Source organism: Mercenaria mercenaria, chromosome 4, assembly GCF_021730395.1.
Source record: "Mercenaria mercenaria strain notata chromosome 4, MADL_Memer_1, whole genome shotgun sequence".
Classification (NCBI taxonomy): domain Eukaryota; kingdom Metazoa; phylum Mollusca; class Bivalvia; order Venerida; family Veneridae; genus Mercenaria; species Mercenaria mercenaria.
Window position 1 is genome coordinate 50,190,656 of NC_069364.1, and position 23,285 is coordinate 50,213,940.

A 23,285-nucleotide genomic window follows, 5' to 3' on the forward strand; every position below is an offset into this window, starting at 1 on the left:
CCTACTTTCACATTTCTCAAGCTACAGCTTTCAAATTTGGACCACATGCTCAGTTTTATGTGTACAGAAATGAACTTTGACCTCGATTTTGACCTAGTGACATATTTGTGCTTTGCTCATAGCACATTCATATATTGACCAATCTCTTTGATATTTGGTATGCAAGTACCTTGTATGGAGCCAAAATTACCAATTGGTATTAGAGGTCACTGGATCCAAGGACTTATAGGATTTTGATCTAGTCTTGAAATTTGGAACATTCAAAAATTACTCAATGGTGGGCGCCAAGATCACTCTGTGATCTCTTGTTAAATATAATAGATACATTTTGTTTCTTCAGTGGATCAGAACCCAACATTTTTTTTTTGTATCAACTTCTGAGATATGAAAAAGTTTATTTGTTGGTTGTGAAGGTGGTATATGATATAAATCCTCACTTTGGTTCTGTCTTTGTGTCTCATAAATACTTCAGTCAAATATTGGAAAGAGGTCCTTAAGTTCTTGGACACTTTTTAGCTCACTCTGAACAAAGTTCAGGTGAGCTATTAGTACAGGTTGGTGATCGGACTTCCTTTATCATCCTGCCTCCATCAACATTTTTACTTTAATATCTTCTCGGAAACTGCTGGTGAGAACCAAACATGATCTGTAGCATCCTGGAATGGCCTTCTCTGATATTTGTGCAAATGGTTTTGCTTGGTCTCTGAAAGGGGCTACCTGAACTCGAAGTAGAAAAACATTTCAATACCGTTGGTTGGACCTTTTAACTTATTTACAATATATTGGGGCTGTTAGAGCAAAAAATAGAAAAAGTCTTTCAATGAACTCCTTAACTGATGTTCATAAGACTTGGTCAGAAGCAAGATGAAATGGTTGTGGACCTCCTTAGGTGAGCAGCTTTAGCCCATTTGGGCTTCTTTGAACAAATTGCATTGAAGTTTGATCCCTGTCTCTGGCAATACAGACCATTGCGGCTAAAGTAATATAAACACCCAATCACCAAATAACGACGATTACAAGAAAAAGTACAAAACCGTTCACTTTTTTGTTTTATATTTTTTTAGGATACCTTTAAACGTCGACCTGATCTACAAATGTAAACAAGAGTATAGATAGAAAGTGCAAAATTCACACAAAAGTGCAGGATTACTGTGACCACTTAAAACACAACAAAATGGAACAGAAATTTAATAAATTGACACTTTTGGACTTCTTTTTGTGACTTCATAAAATAAATAATGCACTTTAAAATCATTTTAATTTAAATATGTATGATTTTATACAAGCCAAAAAGTATCAATTTATTCAATGTCTGCAATTAAAAATGGAAAACACAGTTGATATCCTAATGTATTTACAAACAATGTCAAAAACTTTAACAAATACTCTTCAAAAATATAAAAAGCACATAACTTCACATATAAAACAAATGCTTTAGGTAATAATAATAGAAAAAGTCAGGCATCATTTTAATTGCTCTACAAAATGTTAATGACTAACTATAATAATATCTGTCTTATATCCTGTATGTATAAAATAAAGCAGTAGCAAAATTAGTTAGTGATTTAGATGGATGAAAATTCAGGGAAATGGATCCATACAAAATGCATTTCTGTGAAAACATTATTTGTGGTGAATTAATTTTCAGGGACTTCATTTCTTGCTTCAATCCTTAAGCTTAAATCCAAGCAAACAAGTAAATTTCTCATTTATCATAACTTCAATAATACACCAATGTATGTCCTTAAGAAATTGCCATTTTGGAAGAAACCTAGAAATCTTAGGCCAACACAGTTAAATGATTGCACAGTATACATGTGCCTGTACTATAAAACATATTATGCAAGTCAGTTCTCTATAGTTTTTCTCATGACAGATTTATTATCAAAACATAATTAGAAATAACAATGCATTTAAAAAATACTCTATAAAAACACCTTTTCGTTCACTTATAAAAGAAGTTAAACTGGATTGAAGCAATCTGTTCTCTTGTCGAAAGGCAAAATACTAAATTACAAGAAAACATTTGCTTGAAAACAGAATTCTTAAAGACTTCCATGATATGTTTTACATATCAGATTGATACTGGAATAACGTCTCTCTGAATACTGATTCTCAGATCTAAAATCAACTTGTATATTTTTCTACTTATATAAATATATCATTTTATGTTAAAGTGCATTGTATATAACATATAATTAAAACAGATTTATCACAGTTAACTGGTCTAACAACATGAAAATATTTATTAATACTGATAGAACAAACATGTCTGCTTTAGCAGCTAAAAAAATAAGTTATGATAAGATTTTATTATTGTTTGAAAATAAATATGTCATGGATCTGAATGTCTGAATAACTATTAACAAAAACATGCAGAACTCTTCTGTTTATGTGTACTGATATGTAAATTGTATTCACTACAAAATAATAGTAAGTAAAGTTCTTAAACTGTCTAGCCAGATTACAGTTTGTCATTACCATGTAACTATGTTTAGAAAATTTGCAATAATTTTCTTAAACAGTAGTAATTTCGAAAAAAGAAAAAGAACAAAAATTGAAATACCATTTCTTTTTTCACTTACAATTTAATTTCACTTTTTTTTTTTTTCAAGAAATGTTTTCAATTTCATTCACAAATCAACAGATATGCATAAAAAGGTATTGAACATTCAGAAAGTAAGTCTGTCTTTAAATAGGAGAGATCGCCATGACGTCACGCATAAATACCTGTTTATCTGGTGGTGGGTAAAACAAATGTTTTTACATCGTTTGTGTATGGGATCTGAATTTTTAATTTTTAATAACTTTTTCGCTCATTTATGGATTTTAAAAATTCAAAAAGTTTTGAAATGCTTACGATTTTCATATTTTCCCATTTAAATATCTTTTTAAAATGAGTAACCGTTTTAAATGACATAAGATTTTAATGGCGTAGCGATCCTCCAAACTTTTTGAAAAAACACTGTAAGTTAAGCGTTCATAATTAATCCATTTAATTTCGAAATTATGATCAAAAGTAATCAATAAATTGCTTGTTTTATACACTTTCCATTGATCAAAAAACTATTGATATTATTTGTGTTTTAAGAAAGTTTAAGCCGTTAGAAAAACATCACTGTTTACAAAAAAAACATAGACGCTCGGCGTCTGCCACCCGGTTTTTGTCTTATCAGTTCTAAAAATAGAAAATATAATGGATTTGTTTACAAACACCATCTCTCCTATATAAATGTGGTTTAAACACTTTAAAAATCTCATACAGATCATAGTTCAAGAAAATAATTCTGTCCATTCTTTTTATTGCATACAAAATGTGACACAGAAAGTCTTTGGCAGAAAGCAATACTGATAATTTTAAGGTGCCACTTTAGTTTCTTCTCCAGGGCAATTTTACTATTTTATTTCCATCAGGCCATTCATATCTTGTTTGATATTCAGTAAAGCTTGGAGTGTATGTTGTAAGTCCAAGTGGTCGTCCATGCAACATGAAATTAGGAGTTGGATTGACAATAAAGTCGCTTGTTCGTACATCTTGAGGTGGAGATTTGTACCGTGTCATGTACTCTGTTCTTCCAGGGTAAGTAGTGTTGATTCCAGCCTGCTCTTGGACCGACAGGTTTTTGTGACCTCTCGGCATGGCGGTGAAAGCTTGAGAAACTGAGGTACTAGCATTTAAAGCATTTGCAGCTTTTAGGCTGGCCAGTGCCTGACTTCGGCTGGCAGCATCGTCAACAAACATTGTGTTACTACGTGGGTATAGACTGTCAACTGTCTGATAACCTGCAAATGAGATATAATTAAACAGAGCTGTTATGTACAGATATAATAAATACAATACCAGGTAAGAACTATTTTGATACTTGCAGTAAGTTTCAGTTAAATGCAGGTAAAAATTACTCAGCTCACCTGAGTCGAAGGCTCGTGGTTCAAGCTTTTGTGTCCGTTGTCAGTCGTGGGTCCGTCAACAATTTCTAAAAAGATCTTCTTGAAAACCACTGGGCAGAATTACACCAAACTTCACAGGAATTATCCTTGGGTGGCCCCCTTTCAAAATTGTTCAAAGAATTGAATTCCATGCAGAACTCTGGTTGCCATGGCAACCAAAAGGAAAAACTTAAAAAGTCTTCTTGTCCAAAACTGCAAGGCATAGAGCCTTGATATTTGGCATGTGACATCATCTAATGGTCCTCTACAAGGATTGTTCAAATTGTGTCCCTGGGGTGAAAAGAGGCCCCGCCCCAGGCATCACAAGTTTTACATAGACTTTATATAGAAAAAAACTTTAAAAATCTTCTTGTCTAAAACCACACAACCTAGGTCTTTGATATTTGGTATGTATCATTGCCTTGTGGTCCTCTACCAAAATTGTTCAAATTATAACCAGGGGGTGGGGTCCTGAGTTTTACATAGACTTATACAGGACAAAAACTTTAAAAAGTTTCTTGCCTGAAACTGCAAGGCCTAGGCTTTTGATGTTTGATATGTAGCATTGCCTTGTGGTCCTCTACCCAAGTTGTTCAAATTATGCCCCTGGGGTGAAAAGAGGCTCTGCCCTGGGGGTCCCAAATTTAACATAGATTTATATAGGGGGAAAAAAATCTTCTTGTCTGAAGGATCAAGGCCTAGGCCTTTGATATTTGGTATGTAGCATTGCCTCTAGGTCATTGCCTCTAGATTAGGGGTCACTTGACTGTGACCTTGACCTACTGACCTACTTTCTTGTTTTTTAAGATACAGCCTTGAAATATGGATGACATGTACAGTTTTGCACACCGATCTTAAAACTGACTTTCAGCAACCATGAATGTGACCTACTGACCTACTTTCTAATATTTTAGCATCAGTGTGCCATTTTAAACATGTGGCTCATATTACTCAAGTGAGCGATTCAGGGTCATCATGACTCTCTGGTTCCAATGTAGCTATATTTGTATGTAAAGTAAGCCCAGACATTTCTTTTATGCTAAAACAATATCTACCAGAGGCTGCAGCAAACTGCATTTTTTTATGTTCAACTGAAAAGGGGCAAAACAAGAAAAATTAAAGATACTGAAAGAACTTATTTATATTGGGCAAACAATCTGTACCAGTAAGAAAAAAGAATAATTCATGAAATGTTGGTGCAAGAGCTATGGACCTTGTTAAAGTATAATATGGATAACTAAGAGAAACAAATAATTTTTGTTTGAATAATATTATTTAAGTAATGTAAGAGAGAAATTGCACAAAAAATCTATTTATTATAAATAGAACTATTTGACAGTTTTCTACATATTGATCTTGTGACCTTATGACATTATTATGTTATGATGCAAGGCTAGAGACAGTTCATGGGTAAACTGGGTATAATTTGGTTTAAATTATTGAAAATACATAAAATAAGAAGAAAATTTGTTTGTTTCAGTGTAGCATCGAAATACATTTCACCAAGTGAACACCATATGCAATATTTTCACCAGTGGCGCAGACACAAGTGAATATGTTTATTATGGTGCTCACAAGTGAACTAAATTTGTAGAATATACTAGTTTTTTATGTATTATACAAATTTCAATCCCAGTTTTTGAGTTCATCCACAGAAATAATGTGGAGATAAAACTCAACAATTAAAACCCCTAGCTAGCTAGCTTGTACAGTACTCTGCATAATTAATACCTTTGACATCAACTCTGCCAGGCTGAGTTGTCCCAAATCTGACTTTGGCGCTTGCAGGAGCTGCCACTGTCCTGGCTTCAGTCATTGTTGGACCAGCAAATGCTGAAAAGGAAAACAAATGATTTTACGGGGTTATTTCAATATTACAGCAGAAAAAAAAATCATCTTTTCATTTTGTTTATTTCACCTGATTACGATTAGAACAAAACAGTTTGCAAATAAATCATCTTGACTGTAATTTTTGTTCAAATGGTATTAAACTGACATCAGTGAGTTTGAGAAGAAGGCAATATACCTTTTCTTCTTCAGATTATATAGCTATATTTGTATACAGTTCAACCTTGTTCGCTCGAACTTGATATTCGAAGGGACCGGCAAGTTGTGGTAGTCTGCTCCACTAAAACAATAAACGACATAGGGATTTTGCCGGGACTTGACAATGAGTTCAAGCAAAGGGTGGTGTTTAAATTATCTGAGTTTGCGCAAACGAAGTTCGACTGTATACATATTATGTAGTTGTCTTAAAACAATTCCTGCAAGGGGTTTTGGGTCTTAATTTTGACTGTGAAATAACAAGGTACAAACTGTTGGCTCTGCTAAAACTGCTTCTAAGATGCCCTCCCTGAGTGTTTTTGTCCATCCAGTTGGTACCCAATTTGAAAGGCTCTCTGGTACCCCTGGTGAGGTTGTTTCTGTACCCTGTATAGCGGTCGGTTACACCTATGTGATCCCCAAACTGACGGACTCTGTCTGCTGCTCCATAAGTGAATGGTGCCATATCCTGCTCAAACAATTGTGAGAATTAAGAAAATTTATAAAGAAAAGAAACAACTGTCTAGTAAATCATATATTTTCAGACAATAACCTGTTGCTATTAAAAGTTGTTAGACCCAAAACCCAAGTCAAAATGTAAGATACAACAAAAGTAAGCAAAAAAATGTTTTTCTTCAAATTAAAACATTAGTTTTTAACTCTTAGCGTATACTAGCAGCAATTGTATCTGCCTTTGCAACCACTGCAGATCAAGATCAGCCTGCACATCCGTGCACTCTGATCATGATCTGCACTGTTCAGTCAGTGAATACCCCTATGAACTATAAATGTTAATGTCCAAACTGAAAGACAGAGTAGTCCATTTTAAAACCTTAGCAGGGTAAGAGTTATAAAAGGTCATGTTTAAAAAAAAAAAAAAAAAAAATTACAGAAGAGTACCTGTTCTGCACGTTTAAGACTGTTAAGTGCCCAGTGATGTCTCTCTCTGATCTCATTCTCCTGGCAGGATGATACGGCAGTGTTCCCCATCTTGCTTTTGTAATCAAACAGAGTTGCTGCCAGGGAATCCAATACATTTCTTGCATCTAAAATTAAATTTTGCCATAGTAATAAAAAGACAAAATGCAAAAATTTTGATAGTTTAATCCTGGGAAAAACAGTACTAATGTCTAAAGATGAAAACGTTGCCGACTTTGAGTTAAAACAGCCAGACCACTACTCCACTGTCTGTAGAATATAAAATGAAAAAGATCACAGTATTTTTTTTTTAATTTCAAATTTGACATATTCAATTTCACTTTTTATGTTAGCCCTTTAAAGAACCAGTAAGTGTATTTGTAAAATGATAAGGTACTGTATATATTCTTATATATCTGGATTCTCCTCTAAACTTATCTACACCAGTCAACTGCTAATAAGACATTTTAAAAGCACCTCATAGTCATAACTGTTAACAGTTTAATTGTATATTTCTACAGGATACACAGTAGTAATCAGACTCATGATCTGTCTGATAAAATAATGACTCCTTGTCAGAGCAGAATTTGACTGCAAGCAGTCTGAACAAATTTCTGTGGATGCAGTACTAGTGTTTTGAATAAGTCAGAATTACCTCATGAGTTTTCCTCACAAAAAGCCCTGATTGCCGACAACTGTGAAATCATTTAACTTTGTGGTCACAAAAATTTATGGCTTTGCTTAAAATAGTTATTTCATTAGAATTAGGATTAACATTCATGGATTTCAAATTCTGAAGATAAATTGAATAGAAATTTTATTCTTAAGTTGGGATTTAATTTCCAGGTTTGATACACTCACCATGAAATCCACAAACATTTATCTCCCAATTATTTTACAGTAATCACTACCATATTTAGAAGTATTAATTTTGGCCAAAATAAGATAAAAAAAAATGTTATTCTTTATTCTGGATGATAATTGAATCCATTAATTTAGTAATTTTGAACAAAATGCCCAGGAAACGTACATGGAATTATTGACAATTATTGTCATAATTCCTTCAAATGAGAAATATAATTATTAATTCTAACACGATCCGCAGCAATTGCTATATAAACATATAGCGAAATCGCCTATACATGAATCTACGATAAAATATGGTTGGCTGTTACATTTCACCCCCCTAAGATTGTAACATAAGAGATTCTACTTCAGTTCCATTACATACGAATTATTTCAGGGCCAAACGCTTGAAAACAGCATTTTAAAAAACACAAATATAATAAAAAGTCATACTGACTTATGTGTAGGTCCGTAAAACACGTTCTGATCTCTACGAGAGAATTCAATTAGCTTAATTATGATTCAGCGGTGACGTCATAAATGTATGACATAAAGTATGACGTCATAATGATATGACGTCATATAAAAGTTAAGCTCGTCACTCGTAACACAGGGTCAACTCGCCTAATTTGATGATTCTGTTCATAATTAGTATGCGAGCTGTTAGATTACTAATTTATGAATACTTCTCAAAATTCTGACAAAAAAGAAACAAATATCTATACGTTCCATTAGCTATGCAACACTTTCTAACCATAGGGGGTAAATTGTAACAGCATATGACCCGAATGACCTATTACGCTGAAAATGTAGTACTGTAAAATGCGAATTATTTGCGTTGTTAGAATCGAAATAATAAATATGTTCCAATAATTTTATCAATTAATAAAACATGGGCAGTTGTTTGGATGTGAATAATTAAAGCACTCGTGCTACGCACTCGTGATTTAATTATTACGCATCCAAACTCCTGCCCATATTTCATTAACTGATAAAATATAGGAACATATTTACTATTTCTTAATTAAATATAATTTAAATAACTTTAAATGCACATAAATAGTTAAGTGGTAATTTTACTAGATTTAGCTTCATTTGGCAGTAATATTTCTAGACATTGAAATTTGTCTCTGATGGAAAGTTTCTTTAGCCATAATATCATGGACAATTTATCCACAATTCTTTGATTATGTGATTAAACAGCACACATATGCAAAGGCACTCTGGGGGTGGGGGGTTGGGGAGGGGTCTGCCCTTCCCAACCTCTGCCACTTGCAGCCGATATAAATCTGCCATTTAAAGCAACCTTAGCATACCGGTACCGGTAGGTCTCGGTCATGTTCTGTTACATTTTTAAAATGTTTTCTAATTTTCCAATTAATATCGTATCAACAAAAAGTAAATATACTATGAAAATATGTAAAGATTATTTACTTTAAGATTTTGAACATGATTTCCTGGTCCAAGGAATATGAGAACCGTGACATCCGAGCTCAGTCAAACTTATACCAACAGAGCTAAGACACAGATTGTATCACCTATGGTCATTAGAGATACATTCTCATCAACAGTCATGGTCTAAAGCGGTTGTTTTTATGATGGTCTTTTCTGTCAGTGCCGCGGAGCAATCTGTTTTCTTTTCAATATAATATTTCTTGATAATAACAATTTTCTCAAGTTAAACGAAAAATAAAAATGTTTTTAAAAAAATGAGTGAAAAGATTATTCGCATGGAAAGCGAACCCAAAGATATGGCTAAAGAAAAAGGAACAGAAATCAGTGCACTAGTCCACTGGGTCATGTTTAGTTTAAAACCTGTGCATACAGTTTGTTTAAAAAGGTAAAAGAAATATTGACTGTCAGCTGGTTGGAGTACAGGACGGGTGAGAGCTTACCCAAAAAAATTTCATGCATCATTGTTGAATACGTGTTTGAAATTCAGAAGCAGTCATCAAGATAACATAACCTATGTAAACAAAACGGTATGCATATGTACTTAACTTTGTGTAAAAATATACTTACTTGAGTTATGAGCTGTAACTTGTGTTGAATCGAAACCTTTTTGCCAGTCAGTGGATGTGTTCATTAAATATCCATCTAGTTTCAAGTGATCTAACCCATTTGCGATTGTGTTAAATTCGTTTCCAATTTCTTCTGTCACGTAATAATTTCCGCCCTGACATATTTCATTAATGTCTCTCTTGATTGTATCAACTGTACTTGTGAGCGCACCTTTTCTGCTGCCCATCATTTTTGTTTTTTAATGTCCGTAAACGAATAAACTGAGACAATTAGATTACAAAAGGTGCTAATTGGCAATTAAATGGAAAGAAGAGCGCCGTTAGTAACCGGTATAGCAACATAGAATTTCCGCTTCCGGGAAGCAGGTGCTTTATTAGACGCTTATGAAAGTATTACGTATACAATGCGTTTTACAGAATGATCAAAACCGCGCCAAAATGTCAAAAAATAAAAGGCAAAACAAATACAAAAGTAGGCTCATCTGAATTAGACTCCTCCGGATTAATGTCAAAGGGCTGTATATGTTTACATTAACAAAATGACCTAAACTATTGGAAAAATGTGAAATCAATATTTTGTTAAATAAAAAAACGTTTGTAGCTCTAATATGAAGTTGTATTTCGACAGAATCACAATATGCCGTCGCCAACGTCAAGGACGTAATTTGCGTAGTTTACGTCCTTTCCAACGTTACTATTTGCTACGTCATTGATTTTGTCATTTTTTGAATGGGAAATATGTACAGTGCTTTAGGGTATAGCGGATACATGGGATAGCTGACTAATATTTCCTGCATTCCAATTCAAAGGAATGAAATTTAGTACTTTTTTTTCTGTATATCAAACAGAAAGCAGCCATTATTTTTTTAACATTTAGCTTTTAATAGAAATTCATGTGTTTTTTCTCTCCATGCCATTGTTTACACATGTGCTAGTTTAGGGTGTACAGGATAGCTTTGGTCATTTTTTCCATTATAAGTTTAAAATCCACATCTAAACAAACTGGGGTATTTTACATATTTCAGTCTTCTAGACATGATTAAATGATTAAATTTGAAAAAGAAAAAGACTAAATTATTTAAGAAAATTAAGCAAATTTTCTTTTGTGCAGGATTTTGTGCAACACATGTTATTTCATACCTGAAGAAAGTCACTGACTTGTATGAGCCATTTGTTTTTCACTATTGATGACATCACTTACGCAGCTGTATGTGTTTTCATTCAGCACCACATACCAATGCACAATAACAGTTACTGGAATGCACATCTGGCAAATTCTAAGTGCATGCATTGGCGTAGTTCTGGCTACCAAAAAATAAGGCATTAATTTCTGGCCATTTTTAAAATCTGCTTGTGATTTCATAACTTCATGAAATTGTCAGTTTTATGTGAGTTCACAATTTTTGTTGCAACAAAAATTTGTTAAGTATTCATATTTTTAACATGTCCAAAACATTGCGGAATGATACTTATTTTCACTTGGGTAATGATTACATTTTACTATATGTTCATTGTAAATATACTTCGTTATACCCAAGTGGAAACTGGCAGGTACTCGAAAATGCAGTTCTCTGATTGATCAATTAGAACCCCAAATGTACTGTGATGTCATGATAAAGTTATGAATTTGCAAAGTATTATGTTGATTTTTACATTAAAGAAATTTTAATTTTAAAAATGGTTTGTTTTTCAGTTCAAATAACAGTTTTTCAGTGCTCATTTTGTTGACCTACAATGACCGATGCCTCTTGACTAAGTCGGCAAATCAGATTGCTTAATAACATGCCATATAGGTATTATATTATAAGCTAAATATATGAACAATTTATGTATAATTTTACTCGTATTTTTCAAAACCAAAACTTTAGAAACATAATATTATCACTGACACTTTCTGTGAATAAAATAACGTAACTGAAATTAACGCAAATTTTTGACACCTGCCATCAGAAACTGGATTAAACCTGTTTGACAACTGTTTCTTTTAATGTGTGCCGACACCAGCATATCAAAGAGACACCAGCAGATCAAAGAAGAGGTGTATTCTGTGTGATGTCATAGTGATGTCACTGCTATTGACATGTATTTAATTCATACAGTACACTTGTTATTTAAAGTGACTGACTTTGGGGGCTTGATTTATTTTTTGCTGATATGGAATTAACTTTTTTTTTTAAATTCTTTTCATATTTAAAGGGTTTTCTTGGTTTGGGCAATCATTGCAAGGGTGAAAAAAAACTTGAATTTGCAGTTCAAGCACATTAGATTCACAAGGTTTAAAATGATAAGAAAACAAAATCACTGACATTTTCAGTGAATTTGTTATTTACTTTAAATTAATAAACAAAGACAGGAAATAATAAAAATAGTAACTTATATTAAGCATAATTAGTTCCTTTTTCAACTTGCATGTCATGGTGCTAAAATCTTTCCCATTTTCCCTAAAATCTCGCCACTTCTCCCTAAAATCTCTCCACTTCTCCCTAATCTTAGCTGAGGGAGAAGTGACTTCTCCCTAAAATCTTAGCCTAGCTTAAGCCCTGTGTCTTGTGAATTACTGAGTGAAATAACAAAGCATTCATCCTCAGAATGTATGCTGTTTATAGTTTTTCAAGGTATGTGTCAGTCTACATATCTAGCAAGTATGAGCTATTAAAAAATAACGTAGACGTTGTCTCTGGCTTTAACACACTTAAATGAAGCAAAGCAAGAAATACACACTCATGATTCGCAATCTATTCACTAATTTCGCTTCAAATTTGACGTTAATATGATCATACAGTCAGAAGTTATGCCTTCTCGAAAATAGTCACTTGCACGAACCTGGCACACGGAGCTCATATTTCAACGACGTAAACGACATTGTGGCTTCATCAAGAGGCTATCCAAAGCATCATTGATTGATGTGAACGTCAAACCACAGATTTTTTGTTTTCTCCCTAGACCTCCGATGTCTTCTGGCAATTCTAGGGTATTTGCGAATCGTTTGTACCTCTTGAAGACCAAGAAACAGATGACTGAACATTGTTGTGGTGTCTGCTTCATTAGTAAATATAAATTTCAGTCAGTGTTCACCAAAATCTGTACATAACTTAACAAGTGTCTGATTATCTATGCAAGGATATGGCAACATTGCATGCGTTTAAATATTCATTTAGTTTAGATGTTGTTTACTTCGGCCTCCCATGTCTGAATGACGCCATACTTTCAGTGCATGTCTCCTAAATGTGTACTTTGGCGTATTTTCAGGTAAAGAAGTGCTATTGGTGCAGACATTAGCGGTCGATTTAAAACATGACAGATGAAAAAGCGACTGCGCCGGTTATGCATAACTACAGTAAGGCCTAAAAAAAAAAAATATGTCTGTTTCCTGTAACCTGACCGACCGTAAGTTTTTACCACCGATCGCAATTTTTTTATGGGCCGAAATTCGAGATTCTGATCATATCTTTATTAATTATAGGAATAATTTAGTTGTACCCGACCTCGTCGCGCATAGTAATGAGCGTTCCTGGTTCCGTCGACATGAAACAACATGGCGAAAAGCCTGTTTGTCGGTAGACTCGAGGTTCCGGGTTTTCACCAGCGAAAATCGAGGTTTTCTTTGATGTGTATCGAGTTCAAAAGTTCTGCCCCTTGCCAATCAAAATCTCGGTAAATTTCAATACTGTTCGCCGCCACAAGCCGAAGTATGGCAGTAGGCGGAGCGTCATATACTACCCAGCCAGCATTCTATATCGGCCCGATATCAAACCGAAGTCGTTGTCTATAAAGGCCCGATATCGGCTTCAATATTGGCTGCAAATAGGAATGATGTCGGCCCGACGTCGCCAGACGATATTGGGCCAACATCAAAATGACATTGGTCCGACATTGGCAAACGATATTTGACCAACATCAAAACGGTCCGATATTGGCAGATCATATCGTTGTCGAGAAATAGTGTGACACGCAGTGCTTCATCAAAGTTTTCTTCAATTATACACTTCATAAATTCTCAGAGTAATTTACTTGAGAACAGATGTGTCTCGCACCATGTGTATGATGGTTATTTGATTTTATTGATATAACATTTTTCACAACTATATACTACATGTTTTATACAGTTACGTAAGTTTTCTGTATATTCTTAACACTATTAAAATTGTTCAATCAGAATTTGAAACATATTTATATATTCCTTTTTTTGTAAATATAAATATTTCTACGGCGGCATTCTACATAAAGTAAAAATGCATCTTAATTATAACCTCACTTTATTACAATAAAGTTTTGATAAATACCATCTACAAATTTTGTTTGGAACCTAGTTTGATTGATTCTGGCATACATCATATTTGCTTAATAAATTAGCACACATAAACAATTAGATTACTTTTTCACGTTTATCAATAATATTTTGAAAAATATAGCTATATTAGAGAATCCAATATCGGTTCGATGTCAATCCGACTTATGAAATAGTTACACTGATTGATGTAGATCTACCGATTTCAATATTTTGCGGCAGTTCAACGGTCCGATCTCGGCGATATATGATCATTTTGTGTCGATTCGCCATAAAACCTAACTCACTCACTCACAACGGCCTGACGTCGGCCCTACATCGGCACATTTTGCTGACATTCCGACATTATACCTATATCGGGCCGATATAGTCATGCTGGCTGGGTAATTACCTACTGACAGATGTCAATCACGCCACGTGCCGACTGGCGGTTTGTATTAGTACAATAATGTCTTTCATTATGAAAGGTGTTTATTGATCAATGTGTAAACGTTAATTGATAAACAATTCATAGAAGAGCAGCCTATTATCATGTTAGTACCACTTGTTCAGGGGTCACGCTGTCGGTTGCACTTGAGCCATTTGCGACAAAAGATTAATTGTGGCCCCGAAAATCTCTAATTGGCAAAAATGGCCCGAAGCTATGTCTGTCTGCAAAACTATGAACTTTGCCTGTTACACAATGTTTACTGAACAAAGGAATCAGTGTAGAAAAAAACTTGTATGAACAACATCTGTTATTGAAAGGCGGGAGCAAATTTTCAACAATTTTATTTGATTACTCACACTTTAGGCAGTTAATTGGCGATAATAAGGTTACTAAAAACTGAAATGTTCTGACACCTACTAAAAAAAAAAAAAAAATTCCTCTATCGACCCACATTTTTTTCAGCATGTTACAGGAAACAAACATATTTTTTTAGGCCTAATTAAAACATTCTAAGCACTTCGCCTATTAGGAAAAATGTTACAAAAACTATATGACCCAATTACACAAAGATTGCGAATTACGGTCATATATTTCTCATAGTCTAAATAATGAGACCTTGGGCAGACCGATTTTACATTTTGATATTTTACGTTGTCTACCTAGAGGAGGCAGATATTGACAAGTCAAAATAATATAACGATATTCAACTCTCGAGTACAATTATTTGGACTAATATTTCTCATAGTCTAAATAATGAGACCTCGGGCAGACCGATTTTACATTTTGATATTTTACGTTGTCTACCTAGTGGATATCGACAAGTCAAAATAATATAACGATATTCAACTCTCGAGTACAATTATTTGGACTAATATTTCTCATTGCACTATACACAATGAGTGGCTTTTGACAGCAAAAGTCTACATTATTTTTAGCTCGACTATACGAAGTATAAGGAGAGCTATCCTACTCGCCCCGGCGTCGGCGTCGGCGTCTTTCCGCGTCCCCACCTTGGTTAAAGTTTTGGTGCACTTTCTCTTTTTTTCAAATTATCTCTGTAATTACTTGATGGATTTAATTCAAACTTGAAATACTTATTCCTCATCATCATCCACATCATCTGACATAAGGGCCATAACTCTGGCACCAATATTTCATGAATTATCCCCCCTTTTCACTTAGATTTTCAGGTTAAAGTTTTGATGCACTTTCACTCTATCTCTGTTATTACTTAATGGATTTGATTCAAACTTAAAATAGTTGTTCAGCATCATCACCAACACCATATGACACAAGATGCATAACTCTGGCACAATTTTTCATGAATTATTCCCCTTTTTACTTAGAATTTCAGGTTAAAGTTTTATGCACTTTCACTCTATCTCTGTTATTACTGAATGGATCTGATTCAAACTTAAACAATTGTTCAACATCATTACCCTTATCATATGACACAAGGTGCATAACTCTGACACCAATTTTTCGTGAATTATTTCCCCTTTTTACTTAGAATTTTAGGTTAAAGTTTTGATGCACTTTCACTCTGTCTCTGTTATTACTGAATGGATTTGATTCAAACTTAAAATAGTTGTTAACATCATCACCCACACCATATGACGCAAGGTGCATAACTCTGGCACAAATTTTTCATTAATTATTCCCCCTTTTTACTTAGAATTTTAGGTTAAAGTTTTGATGCACTTTCACTCTGTCTCTTGTTATTACTGAATGGATTTGATTCAAACTTAAAATAGTTGTTCAGCATCATCACCCACACTATATGACACAAGCTGCATAACTCTGGCACCAATATTTAATGAATTATGCCCCTTTTTGCTAGGATATACTTATATAGTGTTTTGATACATTTTATCTTTACCTCTCTTATTACTTTAAGTTGATATTTTTGATATAGACTCAGGCTATTGTGCAATATCTTCATCCACAATTGGAGTCATTCTCCAGTGACAGCTCTAGTTTCTTCAGATGTGCCCAGTTTCACTATCCAGCATCGAAATAGTCGAGCGCGCTGTCTCCTGTGACAGCTCTTGTTTAACAGCTAGCCCGCCTATGTTGTTATGTCTTAATAAATTTAAGGACATGTCACGGCTGAGATAGTTTAGCATTATTCCAATACACAATCAGTATTAAAATTGTGTTTCCAATACATGTGCTCATTAGATAAATCTCAATATCTATGTGAAAATAAGGGATGTGTTTTGTATGATTGCAACACTGTGAGTTCACCGTGGCCCCTTTTAAAGGGCAGACAGAGCTAAAAATAGAAAAAACCTGTAAAAAACTTCTAATGAACCACCTGATGGATCTTCATCAAACTAGATCTGTAGCATCATTATAAGGTCCTCTTCCAATTTTGTTCAAATGGGGGGCACTTGGCCCCTTTTAGGGGCTGCTAGAACTAAAAATAATGGCTTTAAAAGACTTCTTTTCATGAATCAAATTTGTTCAAATGGGGGCACTTGAGCCCCTTTTAGGGGCCCTAGAGCCACAATTAGAAATACATTTCAACAACTTCTGCTCATGAATCGCTTAAAGAATGTTCATCAAACTTAGTTTGTAGCATTATTATAAGGTCCTCTCCCAATTTTGTTTCAAATGGGGACACTTGGCCCCTTTTAGGGGCCACTAGAACTAAAGATAGAAATGCTATTTGGCCAGGGAGGCCCTTTGGCTTACCAGAGGTCTGTAATGATATCTGTTAGTAAAATTATGCAAAACTGTTAGATGGAATTTCAGGGAGACAATCAAAATCCCCTTGATCAAAATCCCCTTCACTGAAAAATGACAGGGTGTTACAAAATCCCCTTCATACTTTTGCAGGGGGTATCATAATCCCCTCTGTGATTTTTACTTATTTCATCAAGTTCAAATACAACTATATACAACTTAAAAGTCTGTTGCATAAAGCACGTAAATACAATGCCTTTAGCAAACATAATATAATTTGGAGCACTGATATCTATATATTTATAATGTTAATCACAGAGGGGATTATGATAACCCCTGCAAATGTGTGAAGGGGATTTTGTAACACCCAGTCATTTTTCAGTGGAGGGGATTTTGATATACACTCGGAATTTCATCAAACTTTGTGTATAGAATCATTGTAAGGCCAACTCTCAAATTCATTCAAATGAGGGTACTTGGGCTCTTTCAAGGGCCGCAAGAGTTACAAATAGAAAAAAAAAAGCATTATTACAAGGGCGTAGGAGCTGGGGCGGCAGGGGCGGTGCCTGCCGCCCCAATATTTCGAGGAGCGGCGAAATGCCGAACTCGTAAATTTTTGAAAAGGCTAGAAATTATAATTGAAAATAAATACAGCGGTCTTCCATTTATCATGAAGTGCATCGGCAACTGATATGTACACAAAATCTTGTCATATCGCTGACACCTTGCTAGATCACCTTGGTGACATGGTATTGTACAAAATCGATAATCCGCAACGACCAAGGTCGCTGTATTTTCACGCAACGCAGACTCGGATTATAGGCAATACATTAATTTAATTAATGAAAGTTAATTGTATTTAACTGCTTACTGCCAAAATTGCTATTAATGTTGTGTCTCAAATTCTGCCGACAAAGGAAAGTATCTTGAGTAAAACCTGGAACAACTGATACGTATTAGACCTTCCTGGTAAAACACAAACGCAAATCGAGATCTTTAGATGTCTTTACATAAAATATATTAAATATTTTTGACACTTAAACATATTGTTTGAAAATCAAAGGCACCAATCATAATGATTAAATTCAACGCATAAAATGTAGAAAAGTCCTCATAGATTTTACAGATCTAATTAAATTAACAAGTATTACAGCTTCTACATAAAAATATAAAAGGCCAATCAGCCTCGCAATTTTGCATTTCCAAATCGATCATTTGGTTAAAAGAACCCCGAACTCCGTTCATTCAACCCTAAACAGGGAACTGTGTTTTACCCTTATAATGCCATTTAATGACTAAAATGCCACAAGGATTGGATTACCTCTTTAAATCAGGGTATTGTGCTCAATCCCCTACTTAGATTAATTACTGGTTTTACCCTGGCAAGACATTGTCCTATCTAACATCGTGCCGCCATTATAGTGTTTAAACATAGTAAACTGTAAACAGGGGTGAAAACTCGAAAAAAGAAACGAGTATGTTCAACAGATACTGAGCAGTCCAGGAAGTCGCCAGATTGCACCATTTACTCTAGCTATATGCAAAATTTTCCCGGGGCCACCCCGGACCCCGTTCATAGGAGGGGGACCCCACCTCCCAAACCCACCCCCTCCGCCGCCCCAATGCTCAAATCGTCCCTACGCCCCTGTATTAAACAACTTCTTCATATGTGTAATGAATCACTTGATGGATCTTCTTCAGTCTTAGCCTGATGTAAGGTCCTCTCTCAGGTTTTTTTCAAATTGGGGTGCTTGGCTCCTTTTAAGGCCTAGATTTTGGCAGTGGGCCAAGGGATTTCTGTCTTCACCTGCACAGTTGGGGGCTAATGACCATCACAGTATGGTTCCAATAAACAAGGGTCATTGTTTATTGGAGAGTCAGTCTACCTTACAAGTGTATCAATTAGTGAGAAGTGGAAACAATGTAATTTATTTTAAATTAATGAATAATTGATAACTTTTAAAGTTATACTTGTTTTTTTTTTTGGCATTTCTATGTGAAGAAAAACATTTGATGATCAAACACAATAATAAAATAATCAGAAACTTATTTCCACAATAATGAAATAATGAGAAACTTGCTTAAAGAAATATGCAAGTTTTTATTTTTTCAAATTCTGTCTGGAGAATTGTGATATTTCAGAAAAATGTGACTTTCACTCATCTAAAGCTTACAGAATACTGTAAATAACATTTGTCTAAAACTGAAAACAGAATGTGCATTTCAAAGTTACAAAGCAAAGCATGAAAAAGTCTCTTTTGGCAACGTACTGAAAATGAAAATTGAGTATAGATGGAACACAATAATTTTATATTTAAATAATGTTGATTAGGCCAAAAAAAATTAATGTTTAGTTTCTCAGGCCCTGCCGCATACGATTTTGACCCGCTGCATCTAAAATTTTTATCAAAGAAAAACTGAAGAAATTCGCGAAAAGAGAAAATTCAACAAAAAATTGAGGACAGAAGAAGGAAAATATGTGAGTACGTACGAATAAATCGTCAAGAATGGTTCCTTTGTTCATCAATGTCTTTAAGTGTGTTAAATATGGATGTACATCATTAGATTTCATATAAAACGGGCAATGTCGTTATTAAAAAAGAAAATAAATATAAAAAAAATCTGCACTGCCTCATTAAATTTTACAAAATGTGGCCTGAGAAACTAATTTTTTTTTTTTTGGCCTTACATGAATACAAGAAAATCAATTTCCAATTGGAAAAATATTGTTTGTCAGCACAAAGAACTCATGAAGTTTTCACTATACTTGTGTTTTATTATCATTATTATTTTCAATATTATTAATACTGTATATTTTATCATCCTGTATATAATAATGATAATAATAATAATAATTATGATTATTTTATTATTATTATTATTATCTATTATAACATTAAAGTAATAGTTATTATATAATATCATTCCACATTCACTGAAGAAAAATTAATTTCTTTCAACTCCACTGCACACATCTTCATGGTCTAGTTGGGGTCCCTGTTGTGCTAATTGCCCTCTAATCAGTTACTGTTACATAATCGCTGATAAGCAGCAGATAAGATGGGAGTTGTATATTGGATTTGGGGTAGGGCGGGGGGGGGAAACTTATATAGTAGTGAATCTAGGCCTTTAACTAAAATAACCTTTTCAACAACTACTTTTCATGAACAGCATGCTGGATTTTCATCTAACCTGGTCTGTATTATCTTTGTAAGGTCCTCTCCCAATTTTATTGAAATAGGGGCCCATACGGGGCTGAGCCTCTAGGTAGGGGGCCCGGTCCCCTAGAGATGAACTTAGAAAAGCCTTTAATTTTTCAGATGGGGGCACTTGGTCCTTTAAGGGGCCATTAGAGCTAAAAATAGAAAACCCTTTAAATTACTTCTTGTGAACAGATTGATTGATCCCCATTTAACTTGTAGAGTCATTTTAAGGTACTCCATCATATTTGTTCAAATGGGGGCAGTTGACCCACTTAAAGTTTTTGTATGCTTAACACAGATATTACCATTCATGATTCATTGAGTCATCTATATTCAACATTGAATATTCAAGGTCAGGTGAACAACATAGGACCAGGATGGCCCTCTGGTTTTTAATGCTATTAGTTTTTGCATTGATGCTGTGCTGAAATATGCTCATGAATACAAAAATGATAAAAGGGGTTCGTGGATGCATGAACCCCTCTGATTGCTTGTGTTAGTAGATGTTGGAATTACTCTGTTTTGTTCCAGTGAAAAAATGTGCACTTTGATTTTTACATTTTGTATAATATTATTATATACAAAAAATTGATATTCTTTGCCTTTTCCTTTCTAGAAATACGGACAGGAAATAATTGTACATATTACTTTAAATTTATTATTAATTTTCTTAAAGACGAAATACGTTTTTGAAATCTTTAAAATGTAATATTTTCAATCCAAATTATTGTTCATTAGACATCAGTTATATACTTAAAGTGCAAATGAATGTACCCTTATATTAGATGAATTCCTGAATATAATTGTTATGAACATTTGATTATCGAGATATGATAAATAATATTTTTGTTTGCGAACAGATTTAAGATAACCACTTTAACCATATACAAAATTTTCACTATTGACTGTCTAATCTGATAATATATTCTAGCCAATAAACAGAAGGTATGCAAATAGTTTTGTTCACAAAGCTAGAGAAAGCCAGTAAAATCCGGTTTTTAGTGGTATCTGTTGAATGACATTTATCACCTTGTATTATATTACATAGGATAGTGCGGTGATACAGATAGTGACGTGCATTCATAGTGATGAGATATCAGTAACGGTCAAGCGGTCATTTATTACTTTGCAGTGGACACATAAACAAGCCCTTGGGGTTAGTCAAGTTATTTGGAGTTTGTACCTTGTCCAGCTAACACTGAAAGGTATGTGACAAAAATATTTCTTTACATTGACGCAGGCTTAAATTTGTAAAAAAAAGATCTGCTTTAATTTCTTTAGAATTAAAGAATAATTTAAAATTGTAGATTTATTTGTAAAAGAATGTATTATCAGATTATCATCTGCATTATTAAGTGCTATTAAAAATACTTTATAATTATTATAATTATTGAACTGTTTATATTTGGTATTATACAGGTGATTATATACCCTAAATATTGAAATTAAAATAGCAAACTTGAGCATTTTTTTTCATTGTAAAACACCAATTAAAACAATTTGAAAGGACTGTTCTTAAATCTGATACATGTTTAAAAGATCACGTTGAAGGTACTGATATACCTTTTGCATTCAGATTCAAAGTTTTGATACTTTTTTCATAAAATTTCCACATGCATGTTACTGTTAAAAACTGTAACTTAAATATACAATTTAGATTTACATTTGCTTAAAATTATGAATAAGAGGTTTACAGTTACAGCTGATAAAGAATATTTTAATATCATCTTGTTGATTTCATTGAAGGAGCTCATTCAGATGAACAAAAAAAGCAAAAAAGATGAGAATTTGATATTTTGCTATATACAGTCATGTGCTATCCCGGATTTATACCCGGATTCATTTTCACATAAGATTTGAATTAATTTATACAATTCGGAGTGACGATTTGTAAAAAAAAATTATTTAAGTACTGTAAAAGTCTATTTTTCGCGAGGTTTTTATTTTCTTGAAATTTTGCGAATGAACCTTCTTGCGAATTCAGTTATCTCGCTAAATTTCTGTCTTAATATTTTCTTCTTTTTTTTTCATATTAATTTGAAGCTAGCTCATTCCAACATATATTATTTTACGAGAATTCTTTGACAGTAGTGTGATCAATAAATAATGAGGTTTTATATAAATATTGCTTTCTATACAGTTGGTACATATCACAGTTATTTTTCTCAATATTGACCATTTATATTTGGCTGAACTAAACTTAAAGGCTAAATGCATATATGCTTAAAAAATTATCTTACAAACAGATGAAACAGCTTTTCAAATAGATGTTATGCGTACTTTATAACATGGTTAGAAAAGCACTACTTCTAATATTGCACACAAATTGTTATAGTTAGAGCAAAAAAGGGGAGGTAATAAAAACAACAGATTCAATAAAACATTCTAGTATATTCAGCAGTGTTCAAACCTTTGACAAATGTTAATGAAAGTTATTATCAAAAACAGGATTTAACAAGAAATTAGTGTATTTTATGTTCATAACAAAAAATGTGGCAGCCACATTTTAAACAAAGGCATTATAAGCCTTTAAGATCTTTGAAACAGATCTGGCTGAAAAGAAAAAATATCTTGGGGTGTCATCAGCATATAAATTTGCGAGATTTTATTTCTTTCCGTGCATCTGCACAAAAGTTTTCAACACTCAATAACTAAAATCTTGCAGAAATTAACAGCGATTTATTGAATGAGTTTTTGCGGAGAATTTCACTTTAGAATTTTATCAGATTCATTGAGAATTCAGATTCAATTCCATTTTCTCGATTAAAGCTTTCCAATAAAAGTTTTCAACCGATGTTCCGAATTCAAGCCGAGTTGCGTCAGTTTTTTTTTTGGAAAAAAGCAATTAAACTGCAAAACAGTTTTTGACGAGATAAAGCCTCACCTTGTGTGTTATTAGTTTCCTTGCCATATCCCCTACA

At 33.7% G+C, this 23,285-nt stretch overlaps 2 protein-coding genes across 2 annotated transcripts in view; one reads left to right on the top strand and one right to left on the bottom strand.

Annotated features, from left to right (window-relative positions):
- Positions 1-1,036: 1,036 nt before the first annotated feature.
- On the bottom strand, positions 1,037-10,405 carry LOC123551643 (uncharacterized). The gene is made up of 5 exons (XM_045340724.2): positions 9,757-10,405; positions 6,871-7,016; positions 6,244-6,439; positions 5,659-5,760; positions 1,037-3,783 (listed from the first exon to the last, which is right to left on the bottom strand). Exons 1-5 carry the CDS (start codon positions 9,983-9,985, stop codon positions 3,371-3,373), a joined length of 1,086 nt encoding a protein of 361 aa, XP_045196659.2. The 5' UTR covers positions 9,986-10,405; the 3' UTR covers positions 1,037-3,370.
- Positions 10,406-21,392: 10,987 nt separating this feature from the next.
- LOC123551645 (uncharacterized) overlaps positions 21,393-23,285 on the top strand; it is a 36,269-nt gene continuing 34,376 nt past the window's right edge. Inside the window, exon 1 of the mRNA XM_053541125.1 lies at positions 21,393-21,569. The gene's annotated coding sequence lies outside the window, so the exon portion shown is untranslated. The remainder of the gene's footprint in view (positions 21,570-23,285) is intronic.